Source organism: Coptis chinensis, unplaced genomic scaffold (assembly GCF_015680905.1).
Source record: "Coptis chinensis isolate HL-2020 unplaced genomic scaffold, ASM1568090v1 utg1487_pilon_pilon, whole genome shotgun sequence".
In the NCBI taxonomy this organism is placed as follows: domain Eukaryota; kingdom Viridiplantae; phylum Streptophyta; class Magnoliopsida; order Ranunculales; family Ranunculaceae; genus Coptis; species Coptis chinensis.
This window is the reverse complement of record NW_028238105.1, coordinates 61,459-83,595: the sequence shown is the minus strand read 5'-3', so window position 1 is coordinate 83,595 and position 22,137 is coordinate 61,459. Positions and strand designations below refer to the sequence as shown.

At 37.4% G+C, this 22,137-nt stretch overlaps 4 protein-coding genes across 5 annotated transcripts; all 4 read right to left on the bottom strand.

Moving 5' to 3' along the window:
• Positions 1–626: 626 nt before the first annotated feature.
• On the bottom strand, positions 627–1,514 carry LOC147473991 (uncharacterized). The gene has a single exon (XM_086586795.1). The coding sequence runs from the start codon at positions 1,512–1,514 to the stop codon at positions 627–629; it is 888 nt and encodes a 295-aa protein (XP_086442921.1).
• Positions 1,515–4,360: 2,846 nt separating this feature from the next.
• LOC147473988 (uncharacterized) lies at positions 4,361–21,662 on the bottom strand. 2 transcript variants are annotated; one of them, XM_086586790.1, is made up of 3 exons: positions 21,524–21,662; positions 6,044–7,088; positions 4,361–5,815 (listed from the first exon to the last, which is right to left on the bottom strand). In XM_086586790.1, the coding sequence occupies exons 2-3, from the start codon at positions 7,000–7,002 to the stop codon at positions 4,606–4,608; spliced, it is 2,169 nt and encodes a 722-aa protein (XP_086442916.1). In that variant the 5' UTR covers positions 7,003–7,088; positions 21,524–21,662; the 3' UTR covers positions 4,361–4,605. The 2 variants fall into 2 exon arrangements, with proteins under 2 accessions (XP_086442916.1, XP_086442915.1); XM_086586789.1 differs by lacking the exon at positions 21,524–21,662 and adding an exon at positions 7,775–8,115.
• On the bottom strand, positions 11,064–11,808 carry LOC147473990 (uncharacterized). Its single transcript, XM_086586802.1, has 2 exons — positions 11,591–11,808; positions 11,064–11,513 (listed from the first exon to the last, which is right to left on the bottom strand). Exons 1-2 carry the CDS (start codon positions 11,696–11,698, stop codon positions 11,172–11,174), a joined length of 450 nt encoding a protein of 149 aa, XP_086442928.1. The 5' UTR covers positions 11,699–11,808; the 3' UTR covers positions 11,064–11,171.
• On the bottom strand, positions 18,495–20,923 carry LOC147473989 (receptor like protein kinase S.2-like). Its single transcript, XM_086586794.1, has 2 exons — positions 19,990–20,923; positions 18,495–19,771 (listed from the first exon to the last, which is right to left on the bottom strand). Exons 1-2 carry the CDS (start codon positions 20,921–20,923, stop codon positions 18,495–18,497), a joined length of 2,211 nt encoding a protein of 736 aa, XP_086442920.1.
• Positions 21,663–22,137: the final 475 nt, after the last annotated feature.

Here is a 22,137-nt window from a genome sequence, read left to right as displayed (position 1 = left end):
TCACAATGAAACTCAGACTCACTAACAACTGAAAATAACTGAGGTTGTAACCTCTTCAAATAACTAAAAGATAGATGACCTAACCTACGATGCCATAACCACACAACTCCTTTTGCATTCTCGACCATATTGACCTGATTAGCTTGCCCCAGAAAATTCTTTTGTTTCTCGCCAGTTTCTATCAAATCCAGCAGGTAGTATAGTTTCCCCTTTCTAACACCATAACCAAGAATTTGTCGAGTCAGAATGTCCTGAAAAACATAGAATGATGGATAGAATGTCACAGTACATGCAACTGAGAGGATAATTTGACAAACAGACAATAGGTTATAGGCAAGGGATGGAACAACTACGACAGATTCAAGAGTGAGGGTTTTAGGTAACTCAATAGATCCTTCTCTGCTAACCGGAGTTGGAGTACCATCAGCAGTAGAAACAGCGATTTGAGGTGAAGTTCTAAGACATTTCACAAGGTTAGGGTCATTTGCCATATGGTCAGATGCACCTAAATCAATTATCCATGTACTATTCGAAATAACCTTACCATTCATACCTGATTGCGCGACACTAGTCGAAGCATTGTCTCCATTCACAACTTTAGCAATGGCGGCCTTGCTTAAATTCTTTCATGGCCTCTTCAAGAAGTCCCACCAATCAGGATAACCAATCACTTCATAACATCTCTCCTTGCTATGATCCAAATCTCTGCAAACACCGCACTTTTTATCTGCCCAAGGATTTGATTTACCTTTAGGATGGCGTGGAGGACGAGAAAAACCTGGAGGAGTTGTCTTGCTATGAACAGCCAAGACAGAGGATTCAGTTGATACAGAGCGCCCCATAGCCTTTTTCTTAGATTGTAACTTACGAATATAAGTATAGCTTTGTTCCAAGGAAAATTTAGGTTCTTTCCGAAGGATCTCTCCACGCACCTGATCATACTCCTGATCTAGTCCACATAAAAACATATGAACACGCATTCTGGACATCGTGGATGTTTCATCACTTTCATGGACTACAGCTTCAACACTGTTATTCTGGGAGGTCACCCTCTGATCAATCTCCTGGAACATAGCCACCAATTCGTTGTAATAGGAAGGAATAAGTCTCCCATTCTGCTTCACTTCAAAGCACTTCATAGTCAATTCAAAAATTCGAGTTTCATCAGAGTCATCATAGAAGGTCTTCTCCACAGCCTCCCAAATATCTTTTGCAGTAGGAAGACGAATATAACGGTTCATAAGAGAAATCTCCATAGAATCAATAAGCCAGCTTTTTAACTTTTCATTATCTGTTGCCCAAACTTCATATTCAGATGAATTCATAAACGGTTCAACCTTTGCGCCAGTCAAATAACCAAGCTTTCCCCTTGCTCCAATCCATATCCGCATGAGAGGAGCCCAGATGGTATAGTTGGACTCATCTAATGGAACAGTTTTTGGGAACGCTGAGTTGTCTTGTGGGGTGTAGTGGTGATGAATGATGCTTGAAGAATTGTTGTCAGATCCAGTCATTGCAGAAAAAACAAAAAAAAAATGAAAATTTTGGGTTTTAGGTTTAGGGTTTGGAAAAAATTTGGGTTTAAAATTCAAGGATTCAAGGATAGTTTGATTAATGGTTGTAATACGCAGTGGATTTCAATGGTTTGACTCTGATACCATGTAGAACCAGAGGATTCAATTCAATTCAGTGTATATTTACTTGATTGAATTCTAAGAGATTACAATTTGGTTTATATAGAGGTTACAAAATAAGAAACAAAACAGTCGGTGGATTGAGAAAACACGGTGCTGGTCGCTACCGCTTTGGAGGCCGGAGACGAGCTGGTCGTGGCTCAATCATCGACATCGAATGCCCCGAAAGCGCAGTCGCGACTCTATACATGCCTTATCCGCGTGTCGGGTCGCTACTTCTATACATAAAACAGACAATACAACTTTCTACACCACTTTGGTAGACAGAAATTCCCTCACAATATAGCTGATAACCCTTCGATGCATCTTGGCTAACATGGTAAGTTTGTTTTGCAGTATCCCAGATTTCCTTGGCCGTAGATAAGCGAAGGAAAATTGACCTTATGTCCTTGGTCATTGCATCAAGAAGACAAGACTTGACCAGACAATTCTCATCCTCCCAAACTTCATATTCCTCAAAATTTATGTTTGTTGGAGCAGCCTTAGTGCCAGAGATAAAGCCCTAACGTTTTATGCCCCTAATTTTGTTCTGCGCATTCAATGACCACTCGATGTAATTAGTACCATCAAGTCGTTCTAGAGTAATTAGTGAAGACATTTCTTTCATATAAAGATTAGACATGACTGCGGAATCATTATTGGAATGCACAACAACGGAATCATTATTGGTAGTTAAGTCTATCATTATGATATATAACACAAATAATGAACTAGATCAAAAAAGATAAGAACGATAAGTAGGAGAGGTAAATAGTATGATATGACCAGAAAAAGAAACCAAACACAAAAAAAAAAGGCTTTGATTCCTATAGTAATGGGGTAGTGGAAAGGAAATCGAAGTTGGCTCTTGATACCATGTCAAAGATGTTTTAATGGATATTTCTGATAATCTGTATTGATGTTTCTAGTAGTATATATACATGAATACAGAAATCTCCTAGATCCACATATCTAGGAAAATATAATACACTTACTAATTAAGATTACAAGATACTTGCTAATATATCTATATCCTACAAGATACTTGCTAATACTAAACATAGTAATAAATTGTTACTCTAACAAAATCAACTCAAATGGCAAAATTAACTGGATGTAAAAAAATTCAAAATAGACCTACCTTAGATAACCACCTAGCTTATTTAGAGTTGATATCGTCGAAAGACTAATCTCTGCGCTAGAAAAGAATCCTTCCAAAACAAACAATTTTAAAAGAGAGAGAATTAGGAAAACCATATTCAAACGAGAACATTCTTCTAAGAGAATCATAGTAAACTTCAAACTTGAGAGAGAGAAAGAGTTATTGATCATCATAAATGAGAGGATGCATACCTTTGTATATAGGTTGCCTCCTTTGCAAGTAATCCCTGACATTAGTCCCTAATACTAGTTGGGTCTTAAAGTGTGCATCCACATAGATAACCCGTTTCACAACATTTTATTTATTTATTTATTTAATATATGTAACTATAAAATTTTAGTTATAGTAGAGAATGGGCTTGGGGTAATAAAACCTCGAGGATTTTTTTTTTTAATTTTTTTTATTAACATTATTTTATTATTATTATTATTATTATTATTAATTCATCATCGGTATCATTAACAAGTTTTTGCCATTTTTTCCATCACACTTCCATTCAAATTTGTTTTTCCCTCTCAACTTTAATGGAAGTCAAGGTACATAAATAACACAATTTGGGTTATTCTTATGCTCTAGTTCTTTGTTAACTCACACACAAATAGTGTCGCATCTACAAAAAATTGTGGAGCCGTATCAGACTCCCAGAGAGTAGGGTGCATCTACAAAAGACCGCATAAAGTCATAAATAATTTAAAATATTGTATTAGGTTATTGGTTAAATCAACGACTAATCCATTACAGGGTGGTAGTAATAAGGAATTCAAGCAGATTTGATTGGATTGGCGGGCCGATTTTCACTTCCAATAAATGCAGAGATTGCAAGTTCAAATGTAGAGCCAAGGAATATTGCTCCCATCTCATTTTTCTGATTTCATACAAGTATAGATAGAATATGTCATGGTAGTTCAACTTATAATAAGATGGAAATTTGCAAGCTTTATGTGATAAATAAACTTCAAAGTCATTGCAAATGAATGTGTTGATTCATTGTTTTGATCACGTTATTTGATGGCAACACCAGGAACGTTTCTTTTGTATTTTACATGGATTTAGTAAGATTGAGATGCGGTAAAAGCATCTTCAATTATGGAAATGGTGTTGTATAAAGTTTTTAACAGTCAGTTCTTAAAGTTGTATCAAAATTTTGTCATAGTAATGGTTTTTTAGTTGATGTGTAAACTTGGTCATAGTAATTGCTAAATAGTTTAGTTGCAATGATGTTTCCTTTCCAAATAATCTATGTTAAATTGCTAATCACCTGGTTCAAAATTGGTTGCAATATTTAATACTCGTCTTTGTCATGTCCAGCCCTAGCAGCCAATTCTTGAAGATATGAATTGCATATTTGCATGTACCAACTACGACGAAGACATTATATCTTAAGATTACATAGGACGCAAATCAGTACAATTTAATTAGGACATTCACGGACATTACCTAATGACATACAATTCACTCCAAATTAGTTCCGAGCATTGGGATCTTAGTTATATTATTTGTTTTGTGCTTAATTCACAATAAGATATACTGTAGAGAGTAGAGACAACTTTCTTTCATTTTACAAACGTTCGATACTCAAGCTCAGATTGCTCACTCTAAAGTCTAAACAAACTTGAGCTTCCACTGTTTACTTTCAGAAAGAAAAATACGATAGCTAGTGATTGTGTATGTTCAATTAACATGGGAGAGAGTTGATATATAAATAAAAGGTTTGGGTGTCCGAACCCCTAGTTATTTCAAAAAAAAACATGGGAGAGACAATTGAAGAAACTAATCAAAGGGCGGCCCACTAATGCTTGCGGAAGTGGAACTACCTCCCCACTTGCCTGGGTTTGAGGAGACGCTATACGGATAAAGTGGATCATCAGGTGGCGGAAGCTTTACGAACCCCTTAAGAACCTGCACCACATGGCCCATTTGTGGTCTGTCATTTGGTCGATGCTGAGTACACCATAATGCAACTGTACACAGTATCTTTGCCTGCTTTCTGTCCTTGTCCTCGATGCCGCATTCCCCTATAAGTTCGTCCAGTTTTTCTTTCTTGAACTTATCCCAAACTAGTGCAGGAAACCATTCTTGGTCTTCAACATTCCTCTTCCACTCTAAAAGATCAAAAAGCACCATACCATAGCTATAAATATCACTTTTGGAAGTGACGGGGATTTGGCTGAACATTTCTGGGGCAGCATACTTGCGGGTTCCTCTAAATGTGACTAGGGAGATATGACTAGCGTCCCTTTTCGAAATCTTAGCAAGTCCAAAATCTGCGACTTTAGGAGAAAATTTTGAGTCAAGGAGCACATTGGCAGGCTTTACATCATAATGAATTATTTCATCCTTGCAACCATCGTGCAAATAAGAGAGCCCCCTTGCTGTCCCAATTGCAATATCATACAATTCCTTCCACTGTAAACCGTAGTCTTTCTGCCTTAAAATCATATCCAAAGAGTTTTTCTCCATGTATTCATAGACTAGTGCTTTCATGTTGTCCTCAAAGCAAAACCCATAAAGTCTAACTAAGTTTCGGTGTAGAGTACTACTCATTGTTCCCACTTCAGCCATGAATGTCTTGACATCGGTTGCAATATTTATTAGTCTTTTAACGGCAACTTGCACACCACCAGGTAGTTCACCTTGAAAGACTTCTCCATATGCGCCAGAACCTATCAGAATAGTAAAGTTTTTTGTAAAGTGTGTGAGATCCTCATTAGAATACTGCTTTAGACCGGACATTTCAATTCGAGATGAACTTCCATATGCCCCTTCTTTCAAAGCATTCAGAAATTCGAGAGTTTCAACCAGTACCTCTTCAAGCTTATCCTTACCATACCTATTGAAATCACGATCGCTTCTCAGTTCATTTAGTACTTTTTGTACTCCAACCACAATGCGTTTTTTGGTGCTAGCTCCTTCTATATCCTCTTGAGAGTCCACTGAACCAGATGCTCTTTGGGGTGAGCCCTCTGATATCTCAGAAAGGCTGAAAATCAAAGAGTAAACTTTGTAAGAAATATAAATAGTTTTATGAATATAATATACAATTTTATTAATATCAGAAAACTTGAGCAGTGGTATCAATTTTCCTTAAAAAAAAAAGTGGGATTCCTATGGTGAAATAAACAAACTTCAATGCGATCATGCTCAATGGAAATAACTGACTTTATCATCCGCCGCTTAATATAAATATCTCAAAGCAAGTGAAATGTACCTTTCGTCATCATATCCTTGATCATAAAAAGGAAAAGGATTGGTTGGCGCCTGAGGTAGTTGTATTTCACCCCGGAGCATCTTCACCACAGTGCTCATGCCAGGTCTGTCACGGGGACTATTCTGAGTACACCATAATGCAACTATAGATAATCTCTTTGCTTTTTCCTTATCCTTCTCCTCAATGCCACACTCAATAAAAATACGTTCAAGTTTCCCTTTCTCCAAATGAGCTGCAACATCCCCTGGAAACCAACCAGGGCCCACAGAGTTTCTTTTCCTTCTTAAAATTTCAAATAGCGTCATCCCAAAACTGTAAACATCACTTCTGGAAGTTACCTGGTTTCCCTTACCAACCTCGGGGGCAGCAAAACCGTGGGTCCCTCTGAAGCCGGACTGTTTGTCAAAACTCGAACTCTTGTAGCGAGTAGCCAATTCAAAGCCTGTAATCTTCGCAGAAAGGTTTGAGTCAATGAGCACATTGTCGGGCTTCAGGTCATAGTGAATTATTTGCGGATGGCAACTCTCATGCAAATAGGAGAGCCCATTTGCTATCTCAATAGCAATATTGAATAACTTCACCCATTCTATACTAAGGTGATTGTCGAACAAAATCTTATCCAATGACCCATATTCGATATACTCATAAACAAGTGCTTTCATTTCATCACCATAGCAAAACCCATATAGTTTAACTGTATTTTGGTGATGTATTCTGCCCATTGTTTCCACTACACTCCTGAAATGATCTTTCGTAAAAACGCCTGCATCTTTCAGCACTTTAACGACTACTTTCACACCGTTAGGCATTTGACCTTTGTAGACGTCTCCGAAAGCACCAGAACCCATCTGAGCATCGAAATTTGATGTCATTTTCTTGAGCTCCGCAGGTGAAAACACTCGTGGTTTTTCCTGTGCTAGTTTACTTAAAAACTCCTCTATTGTACTTGGACTCCCCATCCCGGCCCTCTAGGTGGTACAGTGTTGCTATGAGAAGAAATCCAACCAAGAGTATGGAGTAGTGAATGACAAGGACGATTATATTCCTAAAAAAACATAAGGAAAAAGTGAGAATGAGGTAAACGTAAAGTTCAATTGATTAGCTTGTTCTGTAGGTGGTAGTGCATATGTGTTAGTTGTATGTATTTCTTTGCACAGAAATATGTTCTCACAATTTTGTAAATAGCCACCCTTTCTTTTCTTTCTTTTTACATCGTTTTAATATACAAAAGTTAGCTCATTCAGAAAAAAGAAATGACAAGAAAAATAAATAAAAACTAAATACAATTTTGATAAAAAGAAATCTCCTACATTGCTACATACTAATTATATTATATTGAAAGCTCTTCCTTCATCTAGCAAACCAGTAAAGTCTGTATAGATAATTCATGGAAATAAGGGAGCAATGGGCATGCTTCCCTTTTAATTTTCGTTTGTCATAACTTTCTTGTATGTCAATTAATCAAAACATAGTTTATTTAATCAAGATCAGTCAGATTCATTTGAGACACGAAAGGGTTAAGTTATCAGCATATAGTGATTAAGTCATTACCAAACAAAAAGATGGCAAATCATCACTCGAAAGTCGAAAACAATGAACCAAAGCAAAGAGCTCCAATGACAAAAACTCCTAAGCTCCATCCAAAAATTAAGTTGCATCTAAATCCTATGATTTCTTTCTTTTAGGAATTTCATTAAACACCCTAAAACTAGGCTTGTAGTATGTACTTACTTTGCTGAAGCTCTTGCTCGTCGAGTTTCACTATGGAGACAAGGGAATATATCTTCGATCTTCTTCTTTTGTACTTAAATTTAATCCGATCAGCTACTTTTAAGTCATGTTTCAGTATGCTTTGCACAAGTAAAAGTAAATGACAATATTTCTCCTGATGACAATAATACACAACTAAATTCATTATAAATAGCAAATGATGAAAGCCTGGATGCTAACCATACCAGACTGATTTATCTTCAAGTTGTTAACCAGTGTTGATGTGAGTTTAATATAATAATGTTCAAAGCTAACTGGGGATGGCAAAGGGCGTTGAAGATTTTATTATAAATATATAAAATAAATCTACCAGCAGCTCATTTTGTAATGGCAATTGGCGCATGTTGCAATTTTTTTTTTATACGATTAACATTGTCCATTCTGGAAGGAGTACTATTTAATTAATACAACTTGGATTGGTGTAAAATTATTGCGTATTTACAATCACATTTCATGGTGAACAATTGACTACCCCTTTCACATGGTTTCATACATACTTTCATTAATTTTGTCGTACATCTAATTAATTTATCTTTAAGCTATCTCATTTACACAATCGAAAGTTTAACTCTCTTGTATGCCCGCCTGCACCAATGTTTATCAGTTAAAATAACTACTAATATCGATTCTGATGATACCATCAACAATCTGTAAACACATTAATTGATTTTGATAAGGACAACATCGTACATCTTTAAAAATACCGTATAAATACGGCAGTGAAAAAGAACTATACATTTCCACAAGGAAAATCAGTATGGATCTCTCTCCTTTGATCCTTTCCCACATTGAAACCAAAACGCAACTAAGCTTTCACATCCAACAACTAGTTATTTGGAGGCTAGTCAAAATATATTCGCATTTATTATTTAAATATATCCTTTGCGTTCACATTGTTTAGTCTTGTATGCGAGTATTATATCCTAAAACTTGATTAAATATTTTAAGCAGACTAATATACCTAATAAATTAGATATTTTCTTGACTTTAGTAAACATGATCACCACAAGGAAAACTCCCACCACAATAAAGAAATGGATGATCTCTTAATTGAGGATTCGTTTATAGACAATCTTAATATGGGTGAATTAGTGAATGGGGTGTTGCCTACTTCTTTGCAATTGTCGGTTTGAGTTTCACACCTCGCATTCACGTTCGTTAAGCGTTGCAAGACACTCCAAATTAATGGTGTGCGTTCTATAGCCGCTAAAGCCAAAATTTTGGGAAAAATAAATTTCTTTAACGTCATTTGTGATTTGTTAAAAAGAAACAATAATTTAGTGGTAACAGAAGCTAATCTTTTTTATTGGCACTCTTTGGCGCAATAGTAAAACACATATATCTTACAAATAATAAAATAATTTTAGAACCCTTTTAGCACCGCCATTTCTAATATCTGAAATGAAACAAGGATTCTCGGAATCTTGGATCATAATCCCCCCCCCCCAAGTGTGGCATTACCACCACCTTGTTTGCTTTCAAGAAGTCCATTCCAAGAATGACTTGAAAATGGTCTAAGCGAGCTACCATCATGTCCACCTTTCCTCGCCAGTTTTTCATCTTAATGTCAACTTCCAAAGCGAATCCTTTCACTGGTTCGACTTCTTGGTTCAAGCCTCTCATAGAGCCTTTACATTCTGCGAGTTTCAATCCAATAACATCAGATACATACTCAGAGATTAATGTATGAGTTGAATCAGTATCCACCATTGTTAGTAGACACCCATAGTTGTTGAGTTCCACCTCTACGAACATAAGGTCGTCATCAGAGACCAAAATGTTCATACCATTCAACGAACTAGTAGGTCTAGCAAATGAAATAGGAACAACATAAATAGGAGAACTTGGTGGTGTTGTCATCTCTATTCTGAAATAGAAACACACTTTGTTATTCTTTAAAACCAAAAAAAAAAAAAAAATAGAAACAAATTATGTTTAGTAAAGAAGATCGATACACTCACAAACTAATATGTGAACTTGCTTCTGTTTGAGAGAGAAAGAATGGGCGTCTAAAGTACATTTTCAGTAAGAGACAAACAGTGCATGAGATGTCCTTTTCAGAAGGTTCAAAATTGGAAGGTGTGAAAAGTACCTTGTTGTTTCTGATTTCTTTTACTGGTTATCAAACCATGAGATGAACCAATTTACCGTTCTCAGTAAGAGACAAAGACCATGCTTTTAACCATCTCTGGCACCAACAGTTGCCTTGTAAACCGTCTCTTGCCAACAGGTGTGGTACCGCTTATTTAGTTTTGTGTCCTTTCAAACATGCGCACCTTTTTGAAGGGTCACGCCTTTTCAATATAAACATATTAGTGAACTGAGGATATGAGATGTAACCACCATATACGACATGCACTAATAAAATATAACCACTAATAAAAAAGTGGTGGCAACATACTTTCTTTGTTTCTGTTAGTTATTGGTTCCGTTTTACACAGAGACAAGAAGACTTCAAGTCTTGAACCGTACCTTATTTACTAACACGTGGCTTTCATATTTCCAAATAGAAAACATTTGCCTTGACATTTACTAATGCATGTTACTGAAACAATGCATGCTAGTGAACGTGACTGTTGTCAAAGTCGTAATCAATGACACCTATACATCATCATTTAATGTACTTTCTGTTATTACACATGTCATCCATGGTGTAATCAATGGTGTTTCATGTAGTGTATGTGTACTGTTCATATTAAATATATGAACAAGGTGCCGAAAACATACCTGACTTTCTGCGTGTTACTGAATTGTATTAGTATTTACCTGTAGACACTTTTATATTGTCTCACACCAATAAAGATTGTTAGTGCATTAATAATAAGTATAATAACCAAAATTCCATCCAAGAAATAAGTCTGTCTTAAGAGCATCTTTAGCAGTGATATCAACCTAGCATCAAACACCAAATTCTCAACTTCAGGAGAACTACATGTTGATGAAAACACCAAAAAAACACCAAACCAAACACCAAATCGACCAATATTTTGGTTCCAGGTTTGGTGCTGTATCAAATCACTCACGCGGTTTTGGCAAAACCGCACGGTTTTAGCAAAACCGCGTGGGCTTGGGCTGCTAAATGGGCTTCTATGGCGCGGTTTTGCTAAAACCGCGTGCGTTTTTTCTGAAAATTAGAACTGTGGTGCATAGAACTTGAAAAATTATGAGTTGTGCATAGAAGTTAATAAAATTAACATTTGTGCAATTGAAGAAATTAAGAATTGTAATTCAAAATCGAAAAAATTAAAGAAATTAAAAACCTATGATTATGATTATGATTATGCAGTCCAAAATCTATGATTATGATATAATCATATAATATCCAAAATAATCCAAAACCTATCATATTACATCAAATTTATTTAGCTCTCTTCTTACGCCCCTTACCACTCGATCCCTCTCCTCTCTCTATTTGGACGTTCCGAAGCTGCTCCTCTAAGTTCCTAATCTGAGACTGATGATCTTCTCTGTCTGCACGGAGGTTAACTACTTCAGCCTGAAGTTCCTCATATCCCTGATGTTGCTGCGTGTACACTTGCTGTATATCCTCATACGCTTTCCGAGTCTCGTCATACGCACGCTGGGATTGCTGATATGTCTGAGAATATGCCTCCTCTCTTTCTTGGCTATAATGATACAGGGCAGTCCTCATCCCATCAAACATAAGAACCTGGTTCTCATATCTTTCCCGAACCTCAGCCTGAAAATCCAAGAAAATACAATGTGAGTACATATTATATATATAATGAAGAAGATAAATAAAACAATTAAACTCACCATGGTATACTGATCAATATGCGGATCTAACTCAGAGAAACGAGCATGAGGCACCTCAAGAATGGAAATATAAGTAGGCTCCCCATCAGGTCCACACACGACAAACATCTAAGGATTACTGGCAGACACAGGAGCTGGCTGATATGCATTCAGAGGTTGTGGGTTGTAAACAGGCTGTGGCGGATGAGGAATACGTAGCTCATGTCTCATCCCTTCCAGGCCCACAAACTTCGTTGTTTTTGCCGACCAGCGGGGAGGCAACAACGACCCATGGAGACACGGTTCCACCATCTATAATACTGATCAGCAGTCTGCTCAACAACAAAAGAAGACGCATCTCGCCAAGGACCACCACTGGCATGAACTTCATGAACTTGAATTCTACCCCACAACTTTGCATCACTAACATTTGGCATGGGAGCACATGGAACTCCATAACGTCCAGTCATCTGCCTCCAACATCTGTCACCACAGTACCAAACCTCGGATCCACGCGGCAAAAATAACTTCTGTGGCGTGACAACACACAAGCATCTTGCATATTTGGATGGATCAAAAAGGAGACAAACGCCAAGGTCTCCACTCAATAGATGACAATGATCTAATATCAATCTGAGCACGAGCCATACAGATATTATTCCTAATCTGCCATCTGTTACGAGTCAAGTGAGGCCCTGACCAACTAGCAAATCTAGGGCGAGTATCAGCAATCATGTAACGCCTGTATTTTTTAAATACATATTTTTCTATTTATTTATTAATTTAATTATTTATTTTCAAAATTCGCTGGATTGGACTCGGGACATGTGGGTCTGATTTTCTGGGCCCGAGTTTGTGTTGGGCTTGGGTTTCGGACCCAAGTATATAAACACATTGTTCTAGAGAATAGGGTTTTAAAAATAATAAAAATAATGAAAATGGAGGCAGAGCTAGAAGCTTGTTTGCTGGAGGTTGGAGCACGACGAATCGGGCTAGGAGGATTCGTCGAGCTGTTAATAAAGGTGAGTAGCTATTTTGCTATTTCACCGGAATACAGAAACCGTTTTATTGTCCAATGTTTTCACTAAATTTTTACTGTTCATTACTCGGCGTCCTGTAGCATTGTTAAAACCTGTTGTATATTGGTTGTTGTTCTTAATTACCAAGTTTTATTGAACTGTTGGAACTGAGCTCGTTAATGGTGGCGAGCCACAACAAGCAGTGGTTCAGTGTTTGTAGTTTTTAACACTGTGGATACATTAAAACTTGTTTGGGGTCGTTGGTTGACGTCGGGCTGTCGAAGCTCTGTCGAAGCTTCGAGAGGCGCTAATGGCGCCGGCGGTTGGGCTGTTTTTGGGTTGGTTTCATTTGGTTGAGTGATGATGGGTTGAAGTGGGATAGTGTAGGGCGTATGAGGCTGTCGAATGGGTGCTGGGAAGCTCGGTGGAAGCTCCCAAGACTTGTTAATGGCGTTACTGCCATTACTGTGATACTGGGACTCGGGGTTTATGCGTTTTTAAAATCGTTTGAACTGTTTTTGTTTGGATTTGGTGGGTTGTTGATGTTGGATTGTGTGGGGCTGTCGATTGGAGCTTGGAACAAGCTTTAATGGTGGCCGAAATTTGTGTCTAGATCTAGTTTTGGGGAAGGTTAGATTTAAGAATTGAGTTTTTGGTGTTTGACAAAGTGGTAGGGGTTGTTCTGAATGAGTCAAACCGATATGTGGGGAGAAAGGGATTAGTGGTGGCGTTTTGGTATTTGGTGGTGGAGGATCAGTTTGGAGAAGATGAAGCGTGGGCCGGATTGGGCTTGGGCGGTTTAGATTGTTGGGCTTTGGGTTGGTTAGTTGGGCGAAATGTTTTAGTTTTGGTTGGGGCCTAACTTGTTTAGTTGGTTGGGCGAAATCCATTTTTCTGTTTTGGGCGATATTAATCTTTTAAGCTTTGGACCGGTTTAATTAAGTTTTGTTTGGGCGGACTAATTTGGCTTAGTCTATGGGCGATTCGGTTGATGTTGGTCCGATTTTGTTTTAATTTGTGGACCGGTTTAATTTAAAGTTTTTGGGCGGTTTAATAATATTGCTTAGGGCGGTCCATAGGACTTAAAATAGATCTAATTGGGTCTTTAAATGTTTAGACTTTCGGGTTCTAAGGTTTGGGCTCGGCGAGTTGGGTCCGAACCATGACCTTAGAGCCATGAGCCCATGAGCCATACACATTGACCTTAGCCATGAGTCATGGCTATGACCCTGAACCTGTCAAACATGGAAACGACAATTTGACTTTGACAATGACAGTTTGACTTCGACCATGATGCGTTGACTTTGATCGTTGACCATTGAACGTTGACTTTGACTTTGACCGTTGACCGTTGACTTTGCCTTTTGACCTTTGACTGTGGAATGTTGACTTTTTCCAGTTTTTCACATATTTAAGAATATGGACAAATATAGTAATAAATTATTGTCGAAGATTATATAACGTTGTTTGTCATTATCTAATTAAGATTTGACGTGAGTAGTGTGTAAAACATATATATATTGGGCTTTGATTGTGGACTGTGGACTGTCTAATTGTGCTACGTTTTATGTTGTATATTATATGGACACATGTAGTAATAAAATGCTGTGGAAGCTTGTATAAATTTGGTTGTCAGTATCTAAGAAAGTTTGGACATTGATGTTGTGTATTTTTGACACGTGACGATATTGAGATGTTAGGAGACGTTATATTCCTAATACGCTATACTAAAAATGTATGCGATACGTTGAAGTAATTGTGACATGATATAATATGTTGGAGTATATATATTAATGCAATATCTTTGAGAAATGTATATAAACGCTCCATTATTATATATGTGAGATGCTACTATGAGGTAGTATAGTATTGATGAATATTTGCCCACGGGAGTGTGGTGAAGTGCAATAATATATTGACACGTGAAAGAATGAAAGTGGTTATGTGAAATAATTGAGATATGTCTAAATATTGTGGCTTAGTGCAATAAGGTAATTGACCTGCACGTGATATAGTGGAATTTTATTATGAGTCATTAATGTATGACACTTGAATAAATTACGTAACGAAAATCCTAGAACTTAGCTACCACAACTCATGTGATTGGCCCTTCTGGCGTTTCAGTTAATCTGAATGGTCTTCGGGCGTAAGTAATGTGATTGGCCCTTCTGGCGTTTCAGTTAATCTGAATGGCCTTGGTAAGTAATGTGATTGGCCCTCCGGCGTTTGATAAAATTTGAATGACCCCTCCCTGGTGTAGCGAATAGTGGCTTGATTATTCCGTTCGCAATATAGAACGAGATGCGCGATATTTTATGCCGAATAGTGGCATTACTTACATAATGGCTTTCGTGTGAAGGTTACCTGGTGTGCGGCATCCCGCTTAGGGTAGTTACGCACGGAGTGGTACATTATGTAAGGGGAGGCATGTGGATCTACATGTTCGGCGTTGGGTAGCGATTGTGGTAACCAGGGAAACTAGGTAAGACATAGATACGACGTGATTTTAGAGACACACAAAGAAAGCCTTAAATAATCTAATTATGGTAATATGTTGGTTATTTGTTTAGTTGAACCTAAGGCACCTCGATGGAGGAACTACCTGCCTTATTTATTATGTGTATAGTTTGTTGTGTGGTTAGTGGGAAGTTAAGGCGCCTCAGTGGAGGAACTACCTGCCTAGATTATTGAACTTAATGATGTTATATTAGTCGTTGAAAGTTAAGGCGCCTCGGTGGAGGAACTAACTGCCGTATGGTTTGTGTATATATTGGTATAAGTATATGTTGTATTTTTGGGCTACTCACACCAGCATTTTTATAATGCTGACCCGATTTGCATGTTTGCTTATCGGGTGTGTTCATTAAATGAACACAGTTGATAAGTCTTGACGAGGTTTAGTGTTGAAGAAGATTGGTTCTTTGCTTTCGTGGTTTTAAATTTAGCGTCGCATTTCAAGATAGGCTTTGTTTTCCTTTGAGGTGATATAGATTTTCAGTCTAGACAATGTTTTTGTATTTTCATTTGTAAATTTTTGTAATGGAGATGACTTTTGTTTAAGTTGAAATTTTTCTTTGGTTTTAATTATCCGCATTATTTAAAAAGCTGTTTATGGGTTTTGGGAGTTGAGAGTCGTCACACCTCGGAGATCGAAGAGTCGGGACCAAATAATGTTTTTCCTAATTCTGTCGAAATTCGGGGTGTGACAAATCATGTCTATGTTAGGACAAAGACATCGAAAGTACTCATAAAACCAAATCTCTAAAAGTCAAAGTGAATCTAAATCGAGGACTTCTACTCGAATGTCTTTGAAGCTTTATATAACGCCGATATCAATGTGGCATATACTGAGCTACCCAGGTCATAATCTCTCATAGTATGCAAATCAGATACATAAGCATAATATCTCAGTCGTACCGTAAAATGACCATTGGGAAACAAAACACGCCCAATAAAAAACATCAAAAAAGCCCTAACATATTGATCAGCACCCTCACTACCCGGTAGAACAGTCAAAGCTAACTCCGCTCGTGTATCAGGATGCAAGAGGGGTTCCATATATGCAATCTTAATATGAGATAGCTTAATCCCAGAAAAATCATAAGCATCCGCACCCAAAAGAGGAAAACTCACAAGCATACTATCCATATTCTCATAATTTGTATGAAAAGGTATCGGTTGGCCTATACCGATACTCAACCCGAAATCATAGTGAAGTCCGATTGGTGTGAACCCTAACTCCAAGACAAGGAAAATGAAATGTATGAGTTCTACTCCACCATCTTTCTACTAAAGCTATGACCCTTTGCTTAATCAACCTTTTCATAATCCAGTATCAATCAAAATACCCAAAGGTGTATACAAAATACTATCTCTAATATGTACAAACTCATCCAAACTCCTAATAACCTTCCACCACTCTCTAACACCAAGTAAAGCCAATCTAACTTCGGTAGTCAACAACATGCCGATATTATAAAAAAAATAATAATTATAAGATAAATAATTAATTGGTCCAACTCAACTAATTAATATTCAAAATATTTAATCAAAACTAATTAATTACGAGTATTAACCATCGCTTTTCGACCGTGTTTTGTATCGCGTGTAGAAGACACAACTTCCATATCAAGTGCTTCTCCAGGTGCAAATTGGTAATCAAAGTCGTTCATCTGATACTCCAGTACATAGGGATGTCTATCAGCCGGCGCGACATCCTCGGGTTCTTCTTCCTCACTGTCTTCTCCCCCACCGTATTCTACTTTCTCATCGCCAATGTCGTATGTGTACTGTCAATCATCACCGTCGAAAGGTTCAAAAGGATCCATATCAAATTTTAAGAGTTTAGGTAGGTTTTTGTTTTTTTTTTAACTAAAGAGAGGATTTTATAATTGTGAGAAGAGGTGAAAGTGACTAAACCGCGCAACTTTGGAGCTGTATATATAGAAGTAGCACGCGGCTTTGAGAACACCGCGCGGTTTTGCCAAAATCGCATGGGCTTGGGCCTGTCAGTTGGGCTTTAGTGGCGCGGTTTTGGCAAAACCGCGTGGGCTATATGCCGCGTAATTGTTTGGTGTTTTTTTTGTGCTGCTCCTAAAGTTGCTTGGTGTTTTTTTGGTTTGGTGTTTGGTTTGGTTCAAAATTTTGGTGTTTTTTTGGTTGCTCTGCTAAAGATGCTCTAAGTTTGAAGGAAACTTATTCCAAAAATATACTTATTGTTAAGTAAACAAGAAAAATAAATTGATATAACAAATATATCATGAACAAATCTTTAGTTCAACAAACAAATAAACCTTTTAGTTCAACTAATGGACTTAATTTCAATGATTAAATCCAAACCTAGTGAAAATTCACTATGTCCTTAAGACAGATTTTCCCCCTCACAGTGCTTGAAGGTTGATGGAAAACTGTCTCCTAAGATAGAACGGATTTCCTTCTATAGAAAGCTAGCACTTCAATTCTATAGAATCAGCGAACACAATATAATATTTGACTAAAAACAGGGGGAGAAGAGAAAGATCAGAATTCTGTGTGATCTGGTGTGTCTTTTTCTCCAAATTCATCAACTATTTATAGGTGAGTGGTGACTCTTCAAAACAACATAATGACTTGGAAAAAAGTAAGTAACTCTTTGAAAAATCACATGTTTCGAAAAGACACCATTTCGACATAAAACACTGTTTCGAACCAGTGCCTATTTCGAAAAATCACACATTTTCGACATGATGCACTGTTTCGAACCGGAGTATATTTCTAAAGATCGTACATTTTCGGCATAATGCACTGTTTCGAACCAGTGCACCATTTCAAAAAGATTTTTCTCACTTTACGTACTGTTTCAAGATAAACCCATTTCATCTCAATGTGGGATAAATTGGGAGACAAATTACTCATTCATATCTCAATAGATTTGTGCAAATCTATTTTTCTAACAATTGCTAAATTGCTAATGATGTTTCCCTTCCAAATAATCTATGTTAAATTGCTAATCACATGGTTCAAAATTGATTGCAATATTTAATACTCGTCTTTGTCAGCAACCAGTTCTTGAAGATATGAATTGCATATTTGCATGTACCGACGAAGACATTATATCTTAAGATTATATGGGACGCAAATCAGTACAATTTAGTAAGGACATTCACGGACATTACCTAATGACATACAATTCACTCCAAATTAGTTCCGAGCATTGGGATCTTAGTTATATTATTTGTTTTGTGCTTAATTCACAATAAGATATACTGGAGAGAGTAGAGACAACTTTCTTTCATTTAGTTTTCATTTTACAAACGTTCGATACTCAAGCTCAGACTGCTCACTCTAAACAAACTTGAGCTTCCACTGTTTACTTTCAGAAAGAAAAATATGATAGCTAGTGATTGTGTAAGAGACAATTGAACAAACTAATCAAAGGGCGGCCCACTAATGCTTGTGGAAGTGGAACTACCTCCCCACTTGCCTGGGTTTGAGGAGACGCTATACGGATAAAGTGGATCCTTAGGTGGCGGAAGCTTTACGAACCCCTTAAGAACCTGCACCACATGGCCCATTTGTGGTCTGTCATTTGGTCGATGCTGAGTACACCATAATGCAACTGTACACAGTATCTTTGCCTGCTTTCTGTCCTTGTCCTCGATGCCGCATTCCCCCATAAGTTCGTCCAGTTTTTCTTTCTTGAACTTATCCCAAACTAGTGCAGGAAACCATTCTTGATCTTCAACATTCCTCTTCCACTCTAAAAGATCAAAAAGCACCATACCATAGCTATAAATATCACTTTTGGAAGTGACGGGGATTTGGCTGAACATTTCCGGGGCAGCATACTTGCGGGTTCCTCTAAATGTGACTAGGGAGATATGACTAGCGTCCCTTTTGGAAATCTTAGCAAGTCCAAAATCTGCGAGCTTAGGAGAATATTTCGAGTCAAGGAGCACATTGGCAGGCTTTACATCATAATGAATTATTTCATCATCGCAACCCTCGTGCAAATATGAGATCCCCCTTGCTGTCCCAATTGCAATATCATACAATTCCTTCCACTGTAAACCGTAGTCTTTCTGGCTTAAAATCATATCCAAAGATTTTTTCTCCATGTATTCATAGACTAGTGCTTTCATGTTGTCCTCAAAGCAAAACCCATAAAGTCTAACTAAGTTTCGGTGTAGAGTACTACTCATTGTTCCCACTTCAGCCATGAATGTCTTGACATCGGTTGCAATATTTATTAGTCTTTTAACGGCAACTTGCACACCACCAGGTAGTTCACCTTGAAAGACATCTCCATATGCGCCAGAACCTATTGGAATAGTGAAGTTTTTTGTAAAGTGTGTGAGATCCTCATTAGAATACTGTTTTAGACCGACCATGTTTGTTTTCTTTCTATCCAATTGGCCTAGTGACATTTCAATTCGAGATGAACTTCCATATGCCCCTTCTTTCAAAGCATTCAGAACTTCGAGAGTTTCAACCAGTACCTCTTCAAGCTTATCCTTACCATACCAATTGAAATCACGATCGCTTCTCAGTTCATTTAGTACTTTTTGTATTCCAACCACAATGCGTTTTTTGGTGCTAGCTCCTTCTATATCCTCTTGAGAGTCCACTGAAAATAGTATTGAACCAGATGCTCTTTGGGGTGAACCCTCCGATGTCTCAAAAAGGCTGAAAATCAAAGAGTTAACTTTGTAATAAATATAAATAGTTTTATGAATATAATATACATGCAATTTTATTAATATCAGATAACTTGAGCAGTGGTATCAATTTTCCTTAAAAAAAAAAAGTGGGATCGATTCCTATGGGGAAATAAACAAACTTCAATGCGATCATGCTCAATGGAAATAACTGACGTTATCATCCGCCGCTTAATATGAATATCTCAAAGCAAGTGAAACGTACCTTTCGTCATCATATCGATCATAAAAGGAAAAGGATTGGTTGGCGCCTGAGGTAGTTGTATTTCACCCCGGAGCATCTTCACCACAGTGCTCATGTTAGGTCTGTCTTGGGGACTATACTGAGTACACAATAATGCAACTACAGATAATGTCTCTGCTTTTGCCTTATCCTTCTCCTCAATGCCACACACAATAAAAATACGTTCAAGTTCCCCGTTCTCCAAATGAGCTGCAACATCCCCTGGAAACCAACCAGGGCCCACAGAGTTTCTTTTCCTTCTTAAAATTTCGAATAGCATCATCCCAAAACTGTAAACATCACTTTTGGAAGTTACATTGAATCCCTTACCAACCTCAGGGGCAGTATAACCTAGGGTCCCTCTGACGACGGTCTGTTCGACAAAACTCAAACCCCCATCGCGAACATTGGCCAATTCAAAGCCTGTAATCTTCGCAGAAAGGTTTGAGTCAATGAGCACATTGTCAGGTTTGATGTCATAGTGAATTATTTGCGGATGGCAACTCTCATGCATATAGGAGAGCCCATTTGCTATCTCAATAGCAATATCGAATAACTTCTCCCATTCTATACTAAGGTGATTGTGGAACAAAATCCTATCCAATGACCCATTTTCGATATACTCATAAACAAGTGCTTTCATTTCATCACCATAGCAAAACCCGTATAGTTTAACTACATTTCGATGATGTGCTTTGCCCAATGTTACCACTTCACCCATGAATTCCTTTTCCGTGAAAACGCCCTTATCCACTCGAACGGCTACTTCCACACCGTTAGACATTTGGCCTTTGTAGACGTCTCCGAAACCACCAGAACCTATCTTATTATCGAAATTTGATGTCATTTTCTTGAGCTCCGCAAGTGAAAACATTCGTAGGTTTTCCTGTGTTAGTTCACTTAAAATCTCCTCCATTGTACTTCGACTCCCCATCCCGGCCCTAGGTGGTACAGTGTTGCTATGAGAAGAAATCCAACCAAGAGTATGGAGTAGTGAATGACAAGGACGATTATATCCTAAGAAAACAGAAGGAAAAAGTGAGAATGAGGTAAACGTAAAGTTCAATTGATTAGCTTGTTCTGTAGGTGGTATGTAGTGCATATGTTTGGTATGAAATTAGTAGGTTTACTTGTTTTCTATACAACGATGCAGTTACCCCATGTTGTGTGTTGTATGTATTTCTTTGCACAGAAATATGTTCTCACCATTTTGTAAATAGCCACCCTTTCTTTTCTCTCTTTTTACATCGTTTTAATATACAAAAAATGACAAGCAAAATAAATACAATTTTGATAAAAAGAAATCTCCTACATTGCTACATACATACTAATTATATTATATTGAAAGCTCTTCCTTCATCTAGCAAACCAGTGAAATCTGTATATATAATCCATGGAAATAAGGGAGCAATGGGCATGCTTCCCTTTTAATTTTCGTTTGGCATAACTTTCTTGTATGCCAATTAATCAAAACATAGTTTATTTAATCAAAACTAAGCTGGTAGTATGTACTTACTTTGCTGAAGCTCTTGCACGTCGACAAGGGAATATATCTTCAATCTTCTTCTTTTGTACTTAAATTTAATCCGATCAGGTACTCTTAAGTCATGTTTCAGTATGCTTTGCACAAGTAAAAGTAAAAGACAATATTTCTCCTTATGACAATAATACACAACTAAATTCATTATAAATAGCAAATGATGAAAGCCTGGATACTAACCAAACCAGACTGATTTATCTTTAAGTTGTTAACCAGTGTTGATGTGAGTTTAATATAATAATGTTCAAAGCGAACTGGGGATGGCAATGGGCGTTGAAGATTTTATTATAAATATATAAAATAAATCGACCAGCAGCTCATTTTGTAATGGCAATTGGCGCATGTTGCAATTTTATTTTTATTATTATTTTTTTATACCATTAACATTGTCCATTCTGGAAGGAGTACTATTTAATTAATACAACTTGGATTGGTGTAAAATTATTGCGTGTTTGCAATCACATTTCATGGTGAACATTGAATACCCCTTTCACATGGTTTCATACATATTTTCATGGGCGCAACTGTCACACATGGTCCAGCACAGAAAAAGACTTCAGAAGTCAGCTGTGATTGGCTAGTGAAGAGAG